This window comes from Myotis myotis, unplaced genomic scaffold, assembly GCF_014108235.1.
Source record: "Myotis myotis isolate mMyoMyo1 unplaced genomic scaffold, mMyoMyo1.p scaffold_m19_p_3, whole genome shotgun sequence".
Lineage (NCBI taxonomy): Eukaryota > Metazoa > Chordata > Mammalia > Chiroptera > Vespertilionidae > Myotis > Myotis myotis.
In genome coordinates, this window is record NW_023416335.1 from 88,571,125 (window position 1) to 88,591,739 (window position 20,615).

Genomic DNA, 20,615 nt, shown 5'->3' on the forward strand with positions numbered 1-20,615 from the left:
TGTAAAGTCTCTGGTTTTGGAATCAGAGTAATTCTGGCATCTTAAAATGATTGGGAGCCTTTAGTCCTCTTGAATTTTTTGAATAGTTTGAGGAGAGATATTAATTATTATTTGAATGTTTGGTAAAATTGCCTGTCTAGTGTGATTCAGTGGTTGAGCATCAATCCATGAACCAGTGGGTCAGGGTTCCATTCCTGGTCAGGACATATGCCTGGGTTTCAAGCTGGAGCCCTAGTGGTGGGGGGGTGCAGGAGGCAGCCATTCAATAATTCTTTCTCATCATTGATGTTTCTCTCTCTCCCTCTCCCTCTCTCAGAAATAAATTTAAAAAAATTTTTTTATTTTAAATTCATCTGTGAAGTCATCCAGTCTATGACTTTTGTTTATTGGGAGTTTTTTTTATTACTGATTTGATTTCGTTGGTAGTAATTGGTCTGTTCAGATTTTCCGTTTCTTCTTTTTTTAAAGTTTATCTTTGTTGTTAAAACTATTACAGATGTCCACTTTTTCCCCCATTGACCCCTTCACTCCAAACCCCCCAGGCCTACTGCACTATTTTCTGTGTCCATGGGTTATGCATATATGCATAAAAGTTTTTAATTGGTCACTTTCCACCCATCCTCCCCTGTCTTCCCTCTGAGATTCCACAGTTTCTGGATCATTTTATTCATCAGTTTATTTTGTTCATTTGATTCCACATCTGAGTGAGATCATGTGATACTTGTCTTTCTCTGACTGGCTTATTTCACTTAATATAATACTCTCCAGATCCCTCCATGCTGTCTCAAAGGGCAAGAGATCCTTCTTTTTTACTGCTGCATAGTATTCCATTGTGTAAATGTACTAGTTTTTTTAATCCACTCGTCTACTGATGGGCACTTGGGCTGTTCCCAAATCTTAGCTATTGTAAATAGCACTGATATAAATATAGGGGTGCATATGTTCTTCCTGATTGGTGTTTAAGGATTCTTAGAATATTTTCCTAGAAGTGGGATCACTGGGTCCAATGGCAGTTCCATCTTTAATTTTTTTAGGAAACTATACTCTTGCACCAGTCTGCATTCCCACCAACAGTGTACTACGGTTCTCCTTTCTCCACATCCTCAGCAGCACTTGTGATTCGTTTTGTTGATGGTAGCCATTCTGGGAGGTGTAAGATGATACCTAATTGTCCTTTTAATTTGCATTGCTCTGATAATGAGTGACTTAGAGCATTTTTTCATGTGTCTCTTGGCCATCTGTATGTCCTCCTTTTTGTTTTTAAATCTTTATTGTTGAGAATATTACAGATGTGCCCCTTTTTTTCCTCCATTGCCCCCTACGACCTGGTTCCCTTCCCACTCCAGGTCTTCACCATCCTATTGTCTGTGTCTATGGTTTATGCATATATGCATATAAGTTCTTTGGTTAATCTCTTGCCTCCCTCCCTCACCCCTCTTCCCTCTGAGATTCATCAATCTGTTCTATGTTTCCATGCCTCTGGTTCTATTTTATTCATCAGTTTATTTTGTTCATTATATTCCTTGTTCATTTTTTTATTTTAGATTTAATTATTGATAGATATGTATTTTATTCATATCTCTTCTTCTTCTTCAACTGCTTTTCTGTTGCTGCTTTCAAGATTCTCTCTTTGTCTTTAACCTTTGGCATTTTAATTACGATGTGTCTTGGTGTGGGCCTCTTTGGGTTCCTTTTGTTTGGGGTTCTCTGCACTTCCTGGACTTGTAAGTCTATTTCTTTCACCAGGTAGGGGAAGTTTTCTGTCATTATTTCTTCAGATAGGTTTTCAATATCTTGCTCTGTCTCTTCTCCTTTTGTCACCCCCAGTAATGCGAATGTTGATACACTTGAAGTTGTTCCCAAGGCTCCTTACACTATCTTCATATTTTTGGATTATTGTTTCTTTTTGCTCTTCTGCTTAGGTGTTTTTTGCTTCCTCATATTCCAAATCCTTTATTTGATTCTCAGACTCTTCTACTCTACTGACCAATCCCTATAAATCATTCTTTATTTCAGTTAGTGTATCCTTCATTTCTGATTGGTTCTTTTCTATGTCATTGATGTTCTCCCTAAGTTCCTTGAAGTTGTCACTACGTTCCTTGAAGCTCTCATTAAGATCCTTGAGCAACCTTATAACCATTGTTTTGAACAATATCAAAGTATCTAGTAGTTTGCTTGCTACTTTTAGTTCTTTTTCTGGAGATTTCCTCTGTTCTTTCATTTGTGACATGTTTCTTTGTCTCTGCATTTTGGTTGCTTCCTTGTGTTTGTTTCTATGTATTGGGTAGAGCTGCTATGTCTCCTGAAATTGGTAGAATGGTCTTGTGTAGTAGGTGTCCTGTAGGGCCCAGTGGCTCAGCCTCCCCAGTCACCCGAGCTGGGCACTCTGTGTGCACCTCTGTGTGGGGTGTGTGCACAGTCATGTTGTAATTGGGCCTTAATTGCTGTTGGTGTCACTGAGAGGAATTGACCTCTAGACCAGTTGGCTGTGAGGACCAGCTGTGACTACAGTGGAAGAGCTGCTGTGCCCCCCTACAGAGCAGGACTTGCTTCAGTGGGGCTTTGGAGCTCACTGAGTCTGCCTTTTGAGTGTGTCCCTTATGGATGTGTAGAGTTGTAATCTGGTATGGTCTGCAGTTGTCCATTGGGTGCACTGGCTCTGGGGCCTCCAGGGAGGTGTAAAGTCAGCCCCTGCCTGGGGTAACCCAGCAGGAGCCACAGAGCGACCTGTAGATGGCCACCACTTATTGATAGGTATGGGGCATGCTGACGCCAGCTGCTGCTTTCTTGAGAGATTTTAGGAAAGTGTGAAGCCTAAGCCAGGACAGGCCAATTATACAAAAAGACCACTGCAAACAGCTTCGATAGGGCTGCAAATTGGATGGGGCAGGGTCTCAGTGAATCACCAGGTTGGAGAAACAGTGTTAGCCAGGCTGATGGAAACTCATATATGGCTGCCAGTCAGCTCTGTGATGGGAGAGGTGTCAGCACAGTAAGGATGACCCCTTTGAGCACCCCTCTCTGGGAGAAAGTCATCCCCGAGTTCTTGCTCTGATGCTAGATGATCTAGTTCCTCCTTTTATGTCACTGGATCCCCCCAAGCTGTTGCCCCAGCGCTGGAGCTCAGAGAAAGCTGAACTGTATAAGTTCATGCACCAGCCCTTTAAGAGGAACTGCTTGGGTCTCCAGCAGCCTCTGTGTCACTCAGCCACAATCCCTGCTGGTTTTTACGGGGGGCTTCTCTTCCCAGTTCTGGAACACTGCGCTGGGGGTTTGGTGTGAGGTTGGGACCCCTAGCTCCTCATGGGAGGCCTCCACAACCAAGATATCCCTCTTGGCTGGAAAAAAATGCCGCACGTGGGTGCTGGACCAGCACATTCTGTGCCTCTGCCCCTCCTACTAGTCTTGGTGCTTTCTTTATTTCTCTATTTGTGGGACTTCCATTCAGCCAGGTTTCAGGCAGTTCTGAATGATGGCTGTTCTGTATTTTAGTTGTAATTTTGATGATGTTGTGGGAGGTGGCATGTATTGCTGTTTACCTATGCCACCATCTTGGTTCTCTATATGTCTTCTTTGGAGAAGTGTCTATTAAGATCCTTTGACCCTTTTTAAATTGGATTGTTTGTCTTCCTTTTGTTAAGTTGTATGAGTTTTTAATATATTTTGGAAATAACCCTTTTATCAGATGTATCATTGCCAAATATGTTCTTCCATTCAGTGGGATCCCTTTTTGGTTTCTTTTGCTGTGCAGAAGCTTTTAGTTTGATGTAATCCCATTTGTTTATTTTTTCCTTTGTTTCTCTTTCCTTGAATATGTATCAGCAAACATATGGCTGTGATAGATGTGTGAGATTTTTCTACCTATGGTTTCTTCTAGGATTTTTATTATTTCATGACTTACATTTAATTCTTTTATCCATTTTTAGTTTATTTTTGAGTATAGTGTAAGTTGGTGGTCTAGTTTCATTTTTTGCATGTACCTTTCCAATTTCCCCCTCACCATTTATTGAAGAGACTGTCTTTACTGCGTTGTATCCTCTTGCCTCCTTTGTCAAATATTAATTGAGCATAGTGGCTTGGGTTGATTTCTGGGTTCTCTGTTCTATTCCACTGATCTGTATGCCTGTTCTTGTGCCAGTACCAGGCTGTTTTGATTACAGTGGCTTTGTAGTATAATTTGATATCTGGTATTGTGATCCCTCCAACTTTGTGCTTCTTTCTCAAGATTGTTGTGGCTATTCAGGGTCTTGTGCAAGTTAGATAGGGGAGTGTCTCAGGAAGTCAGGGTAGAGCTAGTGGAGTTCACCTGGCTAATGTAGATTCAGCTGAGGCTGTGTGCAGGGCAGGCTCAAAACAGGGAGAGTGGCGGTCGTCCCTCCAGCCCTTGCCCTGAAGTCATACACACTAAGTTTCTCCCTGTGTATCTGTGGCACTCCCCGATATACTGCCCTTTCATGAAGCCCAAGTTTAGTGCCCTGTGAGTGAGAGTTTGTGCATTGGCCCTTGAAGAGGACAGCCTTCCATCTCACTCAAAGGATGGAATCCCTGCTGATTTTCACAGCCAGATGTTATGTGAGCTTCTCTTCTGGCACTGGTGTTCCAGGATAAGGACCTGGTGTGGGGCAAAAGTCCCTTGCTTCTAAGGGGGGACCTCTGCAGCTGAAATATCCCTTCAGATTCTCAATCACCACAGATGGGTGCAGGGCCAGCCTGTTTTGCGTCTCTACCCTTCCTACCAGTCTCTATGTGGCTTCTGCTTTATATCCTTAGTTATAGGATTTCTGTTCAGCTGTGCTTCAGATGATTATACAGATTGATTGTTCTATAATTGGGTTGTAATTTTGATGTGGTCATGAGAAAAGGTGAGTGCAGCATCTACCTACACCACCATCTTGACCAAAACCTAAAGGACCCCTGATTTCTAAAGTGCCTTTAAAGTTTTGCTTTCAAATTTAGACTTAAATTTATTTTGCACAAACAATGCTAACACAATAGTTTTTAATTTGTGGAATTTTTTGATTAGCTAGGTGCTACTTGCCACTGACTTTAAAATTGTAGCTTAGGGAAATTATTTGGCTAATGAAAAATTTTTTAATCCTACTAATACCAAGGTTTTGTGTTTCAGGTCTGACTACAGCCACATATCCTCCACCAGCAGTAAGTATGGTTTAAATGCTTGTTTTCAGAATTGTTTTCACAGTCCCTCAGGCGTCAGTCCCATCTATGCATGTAGAGAAGGTCATCTGTGTTACCCTTGTGTTAATAGTAGGACTCACCAAAGGTATCCTTAACAATAATACATCCTCTCACTCCAGCAGTGGAGACTTTCTCTGGAGAATTTGTTTTTACCTTGGCTGCAGGACTAGCTATGCCACTACTTTCCCTATAGAAATTCAGCCTGGGGGAACTAGCTCAGGCTTTATTAGCACGAATGCTTCTAAAACAGCGGTTCTCAACCTGTGGGTTGTGACCCCTTTGGCAGTTGAACGACCCTTTCACAGGGGTCGCCTAAGACCATCCTGCATATCAGATATTTACATTATGATTCATAACAGTAGCAACATTACAGTTATGAAGTAACAACGAAAATAATTTTATGGTTGGGTCACAACATGAGGAACTGTACTTAAAGGGCCAGAAGGTTGAGAACCACTGTTCTAAAACATCTCTGAAGAATCTGAGGTAACCCATTCATTCAACAAACATTTATCAAATACCTGTTGAAGGCTAATGGCTCAGAGCACATTTATTGGATCCATGGCGTGGCCCCAACTCATCTGTTGGGCAAATTTCCTCAGAGATCATAATTATTATACATGCTTAAAAAGTGATTGGGACTATGTCTATAAACACATTCTGAGTATATAAAACGATGCCTCTGTATTAAATATTAAATCACAAGTGTGAATCTATTTATGGGAAATTAGGCCTTGAACAATTTACAGTGATTAAGATCACTATATAGAAGACCACAGTCATTCAGACTGATTAAGCACTTATTTTAAAATAACAAAAAAAAGATGTCTTATGGTAAAATCCTGATCTTTTTAATCAGGACAAAACAATTCAGTATTTATTATCTCACTATCCTGTTAAACTCTCAATTCTAAATAGTTCCCAATTGGAAACACACTTAATTGGGTTATTCTTTTTACTGATGTTCTGGCTTAGCTTTCCTTTGCAATAAGAGACTGTGCAGAAAGCTGTATATCTGAAATTATGTTTAGTGTCAAATTTCATTAGTTATTAGCATGGATACAAGGAGCAATTTCTGGTTGTTTCAGCCAACTGGAGACTCATGGTTATTAAGAACCATTAGTAATAATGAGAATAATGCTTCAGTGATTTGCATTTACTCCCTGAAGCTTTTGCATTCCTAACATCAGAGCATGCTCTCTCGAACTCTCAGTTTTGCCCAGAGACTATATTTTTTTTAAAGAATGGTTTGTATAAAACACTTGCCCAAAGCCTTTTCTCAATTCGTAGCTCTCAAATCAGTCCTCTGGGTCACAACAAAGCACCTCTCTTGTTAGGGAAGCGGGTAATTTGGTTTGGGATGTCTTCCTCTCCATTATTTTTATTGCGATCTCTGAGTTGGAATTTCTCTTAGTGCCACTGGGATCAATAGACTTTATTACTCTTTCTTTTCTCATTAAATATTCCATGATTTCACTCTCACTCTTCAATGTCGGGGCTCCTTGACAAGTGAGGATGTATATTTATGTGTTTCATATTTTAATTAGGACATGTGTCTAGCTACAGATAATAGAGAAAAATAAAGATTTAATAAATAGGAGTTTGTTTTCCTCTAACATTAAAAAAAAATGAAGTCCAGAGGATGCGGCGCTGGTGTGGTGTAGAAGCTCCTTCGATCATTATTCTACACCATCCTTAACTTTTGGCTTCCATCCTCAGGGTTGCCTCAGCGTCACAAAACCACTGCCTCTAGTATAGCCATCACATCCTTGTTCTGGGCAGGAAGAAGGGGTGAGTGCATACAGGTGGCCCCTGGCTGTTTTTGCCCAATATGTGGCCTGGCCTGCATTTCCTCCCAGCCAGGAACATAAATCCTGGCCACACCCAGACTCAGAAGAAGGCCCCTTAAGCAGTCAGTGGAAGATGATAGAGCCGACACTTTCTGAAAAGAAAACAAATTTTTTTAAGTTTACAGTTTTAAATCTATCCTTTAAAACATAAGTTCAACAGAGCTGCAATAATAAAAAGTTTCTTCCAAGTAGATTTAAAACATAGCATTTCTCACCCTGGCAGTGTAGCTCAGTTGTTTGGAGTATCGTCTCATACACCAAAAGGTTCGGTTTCCCATCGGGGCACATACCTAGGTTGTGAGTTCGATCCCTGGAGGCAACCAGTTGATGTTTCTCTCACATTGAATGTTTCTCTCTCTCCATTCCTCTCTCTAAAAACCAATAAGCACACAGAGCATTTCTCCACAAACTATATAATCACACGCAGGTGACTGGGTAGGGAGAAAATTAGTATGTTTAGTATCCATCCTGAATGTTTCCGTTCCAGGGTCACTCTCCCTTCCCAGCTGGCTTGGTGCCTGTGCCCTGTGTGACCGGTTCCCACTTGTCAGTCCTGGGAGCAGCTCCTGCATCTCATGGTCATTCCACTGTCCCCAGTCAGCCTCTCTCCACCCAATGGCTTGTTTCTGGATAATTCTTGATTCCTGACTGGGATTTGAGCATTGGTTCTGACCATTCACTGTTAAGAAATGAATTTTTCTATGTCTGCACGTGGTTCTTACTCAGCATTCCCATGATATTGCTTTCCCCATTTGTTCCTGAGTTCACAGGGACATAAATGCTTCCTTGAGGAGAGCTAGGGACAGAGTCTGTGCCCCCTCAGTTGGTTTTCGTCCTTACCAAAATTGCCAGAAAAGCTTCCTCCGGTAACATGGTCACTTTGTTTAGTCGTCTTTTCCTTCAGCATGCGGGGGCTGCTTCCTCATACTGCCTTCCCCTGGTGGGAAAAGAGGAGAGGCCATCACCAAGACTAAGTACAAGAGCAGTGGTGTAGATCTAGGTGTCCTGGGTCTTAGTCCTGGCTCCACCCTTAGTGAGCAGTGTGCTCTCAGACAAGTCAGTTGCCTTCTCTGGGCATGTTTTCTCCTCTGTGGAATGAGGCTAGATGCCCTCTAAGGACATTTTCAGAAGCTCCAGGATGCTAAGATGTGAATGTCTTAGAAACTCCCCTAAACAGAGAGAAGGAATGAAGGAAATAAAGAGAGGAGGGAAGGAGCCAAGAATTGAGGAATCTGTACCTTTTTTCTTTGTCCCCGAATAGAATCTAGGACAGTGATGGTGAACCTATGACACGCACTTCAGAGTTGACATGCGAACTCATATTTTTGGTTGATTTTTCTTTGTTAAATGGCATTTAAATATATAAAATAAATATCAAAAATATAAGTCTTTGTTTTACTATGGTTGCAAATATCAAAAAATTTCTATATGTGACACAGCACCAGAGTTAAGTTAGCGTTTTTCAAAATGCTGACACGCCGAGCTCAAAAGGTTCGCCATCACTGGTCTAGGACGTGCACCCTCTCCAATGGCCCTTAGCATTAATATCGAATTGAGGGCTGTTCAGACTGAACCTGAGCTTCTGTACTGTGAGTTGCTTGTAGTTGGTAGCAGTAGAGACATTATGGTGAAGGGAGGTTGCTGCTTTTTAATCTCCCTCCCCTAGAAAAAAATGGACAAGGTATGGGGCTGGGGAGGGCACATGGAGAGCCAGGCATCCTGTTTTTCCTCAACCTCATGGATCATGGAATTGCATTACTACTGACTGTGTCTGATTTCACTTCCAACTCGGGGTTGGGGAAGTGGCTGAGGGGGCTTCTTTAATGGATGATTTGTTTTGTGGGGGTGAATTTTTTTCTAGTTGCAACTGGTCCATTTGCCTTTTTAGATTGATGGGGCAGGCAAGTTTTTCATTTATGCATTCTGCAAAGCTAAAGACACTGTTAGCCCTCAGGAGATCTCAATAAATCATACTTCCCAAGGAAGACAAATTTAATTTAAACTCAGAATTTTAGATTGTTTGTCCAGAATCCTGATAAGAAGATCATGAAGCCACTATGTACACTTTGCATTCTTTTTTTTTTTTTTTTTAGTGATTTAAATAAAAAGGGGACGTTTTATAAACAGGATAAATGGAAAACAATAATTACGCCAGGGGAATAAAATCAACTGTGCCACATAATGCTAATGAAACTACCATCACATATGACTAACTATTTACATTCAAATAAAGATTATAGTAGTAATCATACTTGGAGAACTACTCTTAGAAGATGTTGGGCGCTTTAAAATGCTATTTTTAGGAGTATAACATTTCTTGAGGATCTCTAGCCCCAGAGCAATGCCAATAGAAAGTGGTCAAAGAGTGAACTAGTTCTCTCTATTTGAGACTGCTATTTTCCCTCCTCATCTGTGCCCTAAAACTGTTCCATCTCAAAACTCAGCTTAGTCATTAACCATACCTGGCCCTTATGAACTTTGGGGACAGCAGGAATGCCTTGAAGTTTTGTATCCCTTCATACTTTTCAAAGCACAAATGATTAAAAAAATCCGTTGAAGTGGCAGGGCCCTTGTCATTGCCCTGAGAAATTCTCCCAGCCTGAAACTGTAGAGAAATGGCCATGAAGAGTGTGTTCTGCGAATCTGAATTCAGGAGCACCTACCAACCTGTGCCAGAAAGACACACATCATGCTGGGTGGGAGTCTCTGAATCTTCTTTAACCTGCCCAGGCTCAGATTCCTGCTTTCCTTTTTTTTTTTTTAAAAAGAAAGTTGGCTTTTTTGGGGGGTAGGGAGCTCAGGAACTCTTGGTGGGGCAGGCCCCCCTCCTCTTCACCATCACGGGCTTGTAGCCTCACCGGACGGGGCTGGCTCTGGGGATGGAGGCCGTGCGCAGGTGACAGCGGTACCTGATCTTGCGGATCGTGTGCAGGATGCCGCCCAGCGTGGCTGGCGCCCTGGTTGATGGTGCTCCGCATTAGGAGGTGGTGGCTTTCACTGGCCCATCGCCGCCACGCCTTGGCTGCTGGCTGCCGGCTCCAGGCCCACAGTCTTGCGGGGAAGGAGTTACAGGTCTTGTGATGATTGGGTTCCGTTGTACTCGGGTTGTTCCTCTTGATCTCGAAGCTGGAGCAGCTCTGAACAACCATCCGCTGCAGGTGGGCAGGCACGTGGGCGGCTCCTCTCGCTGCTGTGGCGAGGAGAGAAAGCCTACCTTCCTGTTCCCCCCTAGCTTTCTTCTCCTTGTTTCTTGGCCTGCCTTTCCAGTGACTCAAGTGGCTTCCTCATTTTTTGCCTACATTCTCCCTGCTGACCCCGAGCTTCCACAGCCCAGAAGTCCAGTGGAGTTCTGTCCCCTTAGGCTCAGCGACCTGCCTTTGAGGGCAGCCCAGACTAGGTCCAGCTGGACGCACTCTAATATCAAAGTTAAAAGGGTCAGGTGACTTTCAAATAGGAAAGTCGGGTGTCTTGGTTAATTGCAAGACCCTGTAGCTGGTCAGAGCCACCGTGGGGACTTGTCGGTTCTGCCTTGCTGTCAGGACCTCATTGCTTCCTAAAGCTGCCTTTTTTAACAGACATATCTTTCCACATAAATGCTGTCTTCTCCCTTTCATTTCTCAGTAGTTTCACATTTCCTTGCAGTTTCAGGATACTGAAGAAAAATATGTTTTGGTTGTATCCTTGGCCACATCTGTGCTTCCCCTCAGCATGGAGGGAAAGATAAACCCTTGTGATTTAATTTATAAATAAATGTAAGGAGCTTTAAAAGCAACACATTGAAAAGATATGATCACATACTGAAGAATATGACTGATGGGGAATATTTGAATATATATGATCTGTGTCTCAATATCTAAGAGCTAAATTCAGATTTGGGATAATGAAATATTCATTATTTTCTTTCTGTTTTTATTAGAGGAGATGATACTTTATTGACAAATAGTATTCATTTTAGAGCCAGTTTTATCATGTCACTAAAAAAAAATCAGGCCTGGCCAGTGTTGCTCAGTGGTTGAGCATCAACCTGTGAAACAGGAGATTACGGTTTGATTCCCGGTCTGGGCACATGCCTGGGTTGCAGGCTCGATCCCCGGTGTGCAGTGTGCAGGAGGCAGCTGATCAATGATTCTCTCTCATGATTGATGTTTCTATCTCTCCTTCTCCTTTCCTCTCTGAACTCAATAAAAAAAAATTTTTTAAGAAAAAGAAGATCAGTATTTTGGAAGAGGTGGTAGTAGCCAATTAAACTTTGATCCACTTGTAAATTTCATAGTTTACACTTTATTCTGTGTACAGTACCTTCCTCATTATGATTTTCAGAGCAAATACTCTTTCAGAGTCTTACTCCATAAGATTTGGCAAAACTCAAGTCTATTCATTAACCCTTATGAAGAATAATTGTAGCCATTGAGCATGCTTAATTTTGTGATTAGCACATAGTTGGCAACTTAGAATATAGCCTTGTAAACAGAGGTAGCTATGGATAGTAATAAGGTCTTTAGGGACAGACTAGACAAGTATTTTAAGTATCTCAGTTCAGGTCCATCACTACTTTTATTTTCTACTTCCTCAGTTTTCAAAGGGCTTATTAGTAATACTAACAATATTGTTTGATTTACTCTTGTAAACCCAACAGGCAACATTAAGCAAATCAAAGCATCAGGGAAATGTATACTTATTTCTAAGTGGAGGAAAATTTAGGATTTTGAGTTTCTACTCCATCACTCGAGCTCGGAGCACTTGAGTGTGCAACTTCCAGAAAATGAACCCCAAATAAGAACTATTTCCATTTTTATTATGTTTAAGATCATGTTTGGCACAACAGTCATGTTCACATGCAGAACTGTTCTCAAAGGAGATTCAGGGTGAGCTGTGGCACAGCTGGAATGACCTTGCAACCCTAGCAGGCTCTTCAGGATCGGCCTTGTGGGGGATGATGCTGTCACGGACCTTTGTGACATGCAGCCATAGCTGCAGAGACCCATCACAAACCACTAAGATGTTGTACATGTGGACGGATCAATCTGATTCCCTTGTCTGATCTGTCCTCCTTTGTGGCTCTGCCTTCCAAAGTGACTGTAGGATTAAAGCTTTTACTCAGACGTACCTTTCCCATTCCATGGCAGGGGGCATATGGTACACCTACAGCTGCTGCTCCTGTAGCTGTGTGGGAAAGAACTCTTAGGGCTGCTTCCCTCCTCCTCGGAATGCTCTGGCCTTGTTCCAGCTTTCCCTAACTATGGAGAGAGGGCCCTGCTGCCAGCGACTCTTCCCATGCTCCTAAGCATTGAAGCTTTCTCTGGCAAGTGTGGCTTCAGGTTTGAGACTGGTATTCCTGGACCTTCCTCTTACTGCTAGAGCTATTTAACTTATAGCTTATAGGTGACACTAATAAAAAGTCCTGAGTGTGTTATTTTGGGTAGGTCTGGGAAGGCTAGTCACAGCCTGAGAACCACAAAATACCAGCTGGTGCAAGTCGGGGTATCTGCTCACTCCACATTTCGTCAGCTGCCCAGAAAAGGCACTCTCAGCCTGTAGAGCACATAAAGTTGCTCCTGGAAAACTTGCTACTCAGTGTGGTCCAGGGACCTCTGCATGAGCATCAGCCTGGAGCTTGGTAGAAATGCAGGACCCCAGCCCTGCTCAACACCTCCTGAGTCAGGTGAGCTGCTTGTGCTGCAGTTTTGAGGAGTAAAATTGCTCTTAAATCATCCCTAGTAGATGAGGTTTATCCAGATTTCATACTTTTAGAGTTTAATTTTTGATGGTATAATTTGTAAACTCTAGGATTTGGATAATGTCTAGAGGAAAAATATATTCACTTGATAAATATTTAAATTATTCTATTAATAATTTAAAAGAAGAAAACTGTGGTTTATCTTAAAACATGGCAGTTGTCCTTTATCAGGCGAGCTAGAGGTGTTTGTTTGTTTGGGGCTTTTTTGAGAAGCAGGTGTCATGGAAGTTGCAAATGAAACCTCTGAGAAGAATGAAACCAGTGAAGCTGAAAGTGTAAGTGCATGTAGACTTGGTGATTTGGGTTTATATGTTCAGAATCCTCTGAATGGGAACTTGAAAAACTAAAAAATATTACTATTTCATAGTTAATAAGAAAAAAAGCAATAACCAAAGATATGCGTCAGGAAATCAAAGGCTGAGGAAGTATACCACATGGACAACTCCTTTGATGCTTTGCTGCTGTTTTCAAAAAAATATGATGTAGTCCTTCTAGCTTTAAAGATGGGATTTAATTGTGTGACTTCACCTACATAGAGGGTGTCTCTTTCTATCCAGGATATGAAAGAGAAATGAAGGCAGATTTCTTATACCATATTTTCCCTGAGAAGCTTAAGTGACATGGTCTACCAGGGTTGTCAGGACCCCCCAGAGAGGAACAAAAGTGAGAAGCTGCCACTGCATATTCCCCTGATATGCCTGGTGCTTTTCTCAATTTTAAATAATTATTATTATCCAAACAATGTATACTCAATATAGAAAAATCATAAAATACAGATTAGCAAAAAGAAGAAAACTCAGAACCCTACCATCCAGAAAGAACCAATATTTATAATTTGGTGTCTACCTTTATAGGGTTTTTTTCTGAGTATCTATAGTCATATAGACATATGTTATTATCCAAACATGGTATGGTAAATTTTTATAGTTTAATTTTCTCCTTTTTAACTAAGTATGTTGTGAACATCTTTATGTATTAGTAAACTTCTGCAGTAGTTTGAATATCTCAGTATTGCACTAAGATCTTTCTGCAGCAGACTCTATTCACCAGTGCCCTGTTGTTGGTCCTGTAGATTACGTTCACTTTTTCACTATCATGAACGGCATTGCCAGGAATATCTTTGTACTAAGTCATTGTTTATATCCTTCATCATTTCCATAGAATAAATTCCTACAAGTAAAATTGCTGATCCCTATGGCCAGCTCATACTCCAAAGGTACCACTTCATGCTCCCACCTCAGGAGGCAACATCAGCCTCAGCAAAGTCATCAGTGCTCTGCACAGACTTTGTGGAAAGCATTCCCCACTCCAGTAGACAATTTCTGTCTTTCTTCACCATCAGTATTGTTGCCATTAATCTCTGAGGGGTAACATATTGGAAGTATTTGGGGGATACTGTGCAAAAAAAACGTTCATATCCACTAAGGGGTACAATATTCAGAATAGACTAGAAAGGTGAAGAGGATCCCATCAGTCTTCCTTCCTTCTTTGTAAACATTCTCTCCTTCCTTGCATTTATTAAATTTGTTTTGTACAACACACTGCATATAAAATGGAAAGTATATTCCACCTGCTTCCCCTTTTATTTTTAGCTCACCCTGCCATCTTATGACATTGTTATTGGTACAAAAAGGTAGTGAAGCTGAGCTGTTCCACCTGTGCTTGGAAGACTGATTTTTCCTTCTTTGTAACCAGAATAGTTGTGAGAAGTCTTTCCTTTGTCTACTCTCAGAAGAATTGGGCTTCCTCTGAAGTTCCATATTTAACATGGCTTGAACATAGTTTGGCTAAAATGTGTGGGGATCACAGGTAACCTAGACTCAGAAGTTGGAAGTCTTTGTATGGAATGGCATGCTTAAGGGATCACCATCAATGGGATTATAACATTTAATGCTATCCATGGAAAACTCTGTAAGAGTTTTCACAGTCACGTGCTCAGGTATAAAACTAGAACTGCTATATTTCTCTGTAATTGAGCTGAACTTCAGTCTTGAGTAGCCAGCTCACCCCTGGCAAGTGAAGGCCCAGAGCTGCTATGCTCCGGGATCCTAGTGCTGCAGGGTTCAGCAGAGGAGAAGTCCATCGCATGATCCTTCCTCAGGAACCTCTGGCACCCAGACTTCGGTCAGGTCCCTTCCAGGCTGCTTCTTTCACCAGAAGCCCAAGGTGGACATCTCCTGAGCTGGAAGAGCTGCCCTTGCAGCATCACACCTGCTTCTGCCCTCCATTCTCTCTCCCAAACCAAGGCCTTGCAATAGAGAGACTTCAAGAGTGTTTCTTCCACTGTGATTTTGAAAGTGCATGCATTCAGAAACTTGACTAATGGGTCTGTCTGCCCCCACACTCCCTGAAGCAACAAACAGCCCAGACTCTGCAGGCGGAGGGCCACAGGCAATAAGAAAATTGTGGGAAAGGGGAACTTTGGTTATTACCTCTGACATTCATCCACTACATCCTTTAGAACAGGGGTCCTCAAACTACGGCCCGCGGGCCACATGCAAATACAAATATTGTATTTGTTCCCGTTTTGTTTTTTTACTTCAAAATAAGATATGTGCAGTGTGCATAAGAATTTGTTCATAGTTTTTTTTAAAACTATAGTCCGGCCGTCCAACGGTCTGAGGGACAGTGAACTGGCCCCCTATTTAAAAAGTTTGAGGACCCCTGCTTTAGAACTTAAAATCTCCCATTTTATGTTTTTCTTCTATTTCTCAGGTGTGAACATCTTGCTTCCTCAGCTAGGCTGTGGGCTCTGGAAGGGACCATGTTTCCTCCTGCTTTGCAGTCCTTGGACTGTCAGCAGGACTAGGCACTGCAGAGCGAGTGCAAAGGGAGAGCCCCACATTGGGAGTTGGGAGATGTTCATTCTCTTTCTAGACCTGCCACTAACTGGTTGACATGGGCTAGTAGTCTGACCTCATCTGTAAAATGAGGGGTTGGACCCGATTCCTCACCCGCCTTTAATTCCCTAGTCATGTTCAGTAAGCTTGTTCTTCAAATAGGCTGCATGGTACATATATTCTAAGGAAACATGGAAGCAAGGACCAGGGACTTGTCAGTGTCATATTCAAATTGGCGAAGCATTTGAATATGTTATTGAATTTTAGCTCCTTCCCCAAAAATGAGCCCAGAGGCTCCAGTGCCTCCATTGCTAGCACTGATTACTCTGCATTCCAGGTATGCTTTATAAGCATATATGGTGTTTTTTTCCTAGGAGGGTTGTAATAGCGAATCATTGTTCATCTGATTTCTCAACATCCTGCTAGAATAAATCCCATTTAAAAATAAATGTTAATTACTGTCATTGTGAGGATTCCTCCTGCCAGCTCTAGTGTAAGACTGAAAAGCCTGGGGCTCCTTGGTGAGCAAATCCTTGGAACAGGTTTTGGCTAACATCCTCCTCTTGTGTCTGTTTTGCTTTGATAAATTCACTTTACTTCTCAAAACAAGATGGATATTCTAATCCTGTTGTTCAAAAGCCCTGCTGCCTCGTGTCCAAATCAACAGAATTTTATTGAAGTCCTGGCTCTCTTAGGATGCTTTGCTGCTGATGAAAATGACAAGACATAATGTGGTTTAGAAAGATGCAGAATTACGGAGTAGAAGAAAGCATTCTGTGTAAAATACTACATACTTTAGTCATTTTGAACCCTTTAGCTTTTATGCACAAAGAGTCTTAGAACATGATTAAGCATTGGACATTGGTGTGTGTCGGGCCTGTGTTACCTTCTCATAAATTTTCAAAATCGTTATATTCCTAAATACTTAAATAGCTATGGTAGGTATGTTTAGTGTTTCCAGCTGCATTTATGTAGTCTCCAACTAATAACCTGTCAACCTCCTGGTCCTCTTCCATAATTCAGGTCAAGCTATCTCAGGATTTAAAGTGTCTTTGTCACTACTCTCTGGTTCATTGCCTGGCCCTTGCTTCCTTCCCCCTCCTCTTCTCACCAGAGGTTTGTTTCTGAATGAAGCTTGGAAATATATTTAAAGTAAAATGAATGTCTCATTTCCAAGCGGGAGAAAATGCAGAATATCTGAAGTGTCTGCCTTCATTTCTATAGTATTTTTTTCTTAAAGTGTCCTGCATCCAGAATGAGCTCAAGAAACTCCAGATCCCTGACATTGTTTCCACGGTGGTGATGGAAATTGAGAAGGAAGTCCAATAACCACAGTTATAGCAAAGCCATGCTTCTTCCAGTAGCTTGAGAGGGGGGCCAAGGAGCAGAAAGATTCCATATTCTTCTCCTCTGTCAAATGAAGATACAGGTTTGGGTCTAACCATTTCAGCCGATATTCCATTCTTCAATTAGAGGAAAGCTGTGTGAATTCAGACTGGAAGAGGAGAACCTTATTTTCTACATGACGAACACAGTTTGGATCCATTATGTTAGAACCTCTGCATATCACCTTATTGCCCCAAGGTTCCCGCTATTCCCAACCCTGCATCTAACTTGGACTTCACATTGGAGCTAGCACTGGGACCAGCTTTGCTACTTTCACAGCCCAAAGTTGCAGGCCAACCGACGGCCTTGTCCAAGTTATAAAATTACTAAGAATTAAGAAAGTCTGAGGTTTCATTTAAGTATTGGCAGGGGCAACGGGGATTGCTTCACCCCACCCCCACCCCATTAGTCCAGAGGTTCAAGGAACTGGCTTTAAAAAAACTGCAAAGAAAGAGATGAAGGCAGGTTATTCATTATATTCCAGATGAATAGACTTTCGGGGGAAGAATTTGAGAGGCCCTTTCAGAGAGCATTTATTTCAGGCATTCTGGGAAGGCGGCTTCATGGGGGAGGTTGGCCCTCTTATGGCATCTCACAAAGCAGTGGTTTTGTGTTTATTGTCATTCTGAGGTCCCTCTCCCTCCTGCTTTCTAACCTAATCATTCTTCACTGTGTCAGCCTGTGCCCTGGGCATGTCTGTGTTGTATATCTGATCCTCCATCTCACCTGGGTTTACTGCCACTGGATCATGTGGGTCTGGCTGACAGACCAAGTATCCACGCCTCTGAACTGTTCAGTGCCACAGAGTGGGGTATCATTATAAATGCAAATAATTTTATTCAACCTCTAAGGAGTCTGGTAGGCCTCATGCATATGAGCTTCGAGGGTCTCAAACCAGGCTCCAGGGCCAAATTCCCCAAACCAAGCATCCTGCAGCTGGAGGTACCCTTGTTCCGACTCTGTTAGCTTCCTCAGGGGATACTAAAGGTGCTGGCAGTACTTATGGCACTAGAATGCTACTTGGGGATGTATTCAGTTGATGGTAAATGGTTATTACTGCTGCCTTGGAAACCTCTTATTACGCCCACATAGAACATGGGTCCATCCAGTAAAGTGTCTCTTGCACTCAGCTCCCTACTTCATTTTATATATTTGTTTATTGTCCATCTCCCCCACTAGATTATACATTTTAGGAAGGCAGAGATTCTTTTATTCATCACTATATTCTACAGCGCCTAGCACATAATATGTCTATAATAAAGAGTCCTTGATTAAATAAACCATTGCATCTGAACTGCAAATTATCAGTGATAATATTATGGATAAAATGACAGTGACATCAATCATTGCCCAAAAATTCTAGAAAGCGATATCTGAGCTTGTCCTATGCTGAGGATCGGTAAGGCATTCCCTTTGGAATGAGAGACTTGGACCTTCGATTAGCTATGCCTAATGCTTGGAAGGAAGTGTGTTTGGGGACATACCAGTTTGCCAACTCTTGGAGGAGGGCCAGTATGGCAGGCACCGGACAGCTAGAGACAGTGTTGTAGGCAAGGATTGTGTGAAGCCCCAGGAGGCAAGAGTGACGGCGAGGGGTCCCGGTGCAGGCAGCATTGAGATGCTCAGTGCAGATCCAGCATCAGGATGGCAACAGGCAGAAGGACCTCAGTCTCCTCCACCACACTCAAGCTTAGGACATCCATGCAGGCCAGGGATTGCCAGGAACTGCCCAGTCATAATGGTCAGTCCAGTCATAGCAGAATCTCCCGCCCATGTTGCCTGAAGGAGTTAGGTCATAATTTCAGAGCCCAGCCAAGCAGCCTGAGGTTCGGGTCAGGATGGATATAAAGAGGGCAGACCTAAGAGGCGGGAAAGTACACTGATGAGAAGAAAGACCCCAAATGGCCTTTGGCAAGTCAGTTAACATTTCACCTGCATCATGTTGTGTTTTTGTGTGTGTGTTTTTTAAAATATATTTTTATTGATTTCAGAGAGGAAGGGAGCGGGAGAGAGAAAGAGAAACATCAGTGTTGACAGAGAATCATTGATCGGCTGCCTTCTGCACGCCCCCCCCCCCCCCCCACTGGGGATCAAGCCCACAACTCTAGCACGTGCCCTTGACTGGAATCAAACCCAGGATCCTTCAGTCCGCAGGCCATTGCTCTATCCACTGAGCCAGGGCTCATGGTGTTGTTTTAAAGATTAAGTAAGTTAATACATGTATTAGAACAGTGTCTGGCAAATAATAAGAGCTTAATACATGGTTGTTATTGTCTAAATTATTTTATGCTAGACTTTAGAGACCAAAAAAAAAGGATATGTAGGAAAAGTGAAATATTAGGGGGGAAAGTAACAAATACTCAGATTGATAGTATACTTTCTACCTCATAGGAGGCCTGAACTCATGCAGTACTTAAAGTTGTTTTTGTTTTACATTATGAAAGGAAAATCTAATTATGTATAATCACATGGGAAGCACTCTTTCTTGTCCTCTGGGGAAGCGCAATCTAATTTGAAAGCTTTTAAATATTGTGTGGCCAGCCCCTGTCCTCTAACCAGCCCCGAAGAGGTCTGTCTGTCGCCCAGTCATTTTTGGTCTGTCTGGCCCTAACTGAACATGTGCTCCCTGAGGGCTTTGAGAAGACATGTAATAGATATGATAAAGGCAGAGCACATCCCACAGTCATGGCGTCTCTGCTTCTCCAAGGAGGCGGAGAGGCTTTGCATGACAATTAATTATTCACATTTTCTCTCCTTCTCCTCAAATACTTAGTTTCCTATCGAGCTCCACGGAGGCCAATTTTCTCTGGGGCGTGTGTAACCTAGCACCCGTGACAGTTTGGCGCTGCATCCTGTGGCTCTTGGAGCCTGTTTATTTTAGGCTCACATGCATTGGGCCCATGCTGGCGATGGCTAGGGCATACTAATGCCACTACTCATTCTCCTTCCTCTTCTGGGCAGGGTTTTAGCCACTGACATGTCCCTGGTTCTTACCATGCAAAGGCAGGAGCTCTGGAGTCGGGACAGTTGGTTGCACCTGGAACTGCCGAGGCTAGAGCTTGAGCTGGTGGTTGGCCCAATGCCTTTCAGCCCCACCTCCTTCTCTGAGGCTGGGCATCTTGCCCTTTAGCAAAGCTGTGAACATTCACTCATCCGTGCAGGCTCAGTGTGGCCTTTGTTACCATTCTCTGGGAAACCTTTGTGCAGCTGATAGAGGCGGTGCGACACTCAGCTCCCTGACAACTCTGGGAGACTCAGAGGCTCCCTTACTTACCCCAGGTCTCTTCAGACCGAGGCCGCTCACACCTCTCTGCAGACTTGCTCTGTGTCACTCTTCTGCTTTCCTTTCACTGTCACACCCACCTGCAGTGCTAGCCTGTTTCAGTTTCCCTCAAGGACAGTGTTCAGATCTAAACACTTGGGCATGTGCCATTGGGGAGGTGGTTTCTGGATAATCTTTCTCAGAAACCCAGGGCCAGAAGAAAGAGATGTAAATGGCTGTCCAAGGCATGAAGTTATTGGCTGGCAGCCGAGAAGCCAACGGTTAGAAGGAAGTAGGAGAGCAGTAGAGAGAGGTGAAGTAGCAGCAGTGTGGCCAGAGATGGC

The 20,615-nt window shown here is 42.7% G+C and overlaps 1 protein-coding gene across 1 annotated transcript in view; it reads left to right on the forward strand.

The window, feature by feature from the left end:
• FAM124A (family with sequence similarity 124 member A) overlaps nucleotides 1–20,615 on the forward strand; it is a 79,315-nt gene that overhangs the window by 21,431 nt on the left and 37,269 nt on the right. Inside the window, exon 2 of the mRNA XM_036301038.1 lies at nucleotides 5,126–5,157. Within this exon, the coding sequence (XP_036156931.1) occupies nucleotides 5,126–5,157 (32 nt within the window). The remainder of the gene's footprint in view (nucleotides 1–5,125; nucleotides 5,158–20,615) is intronic.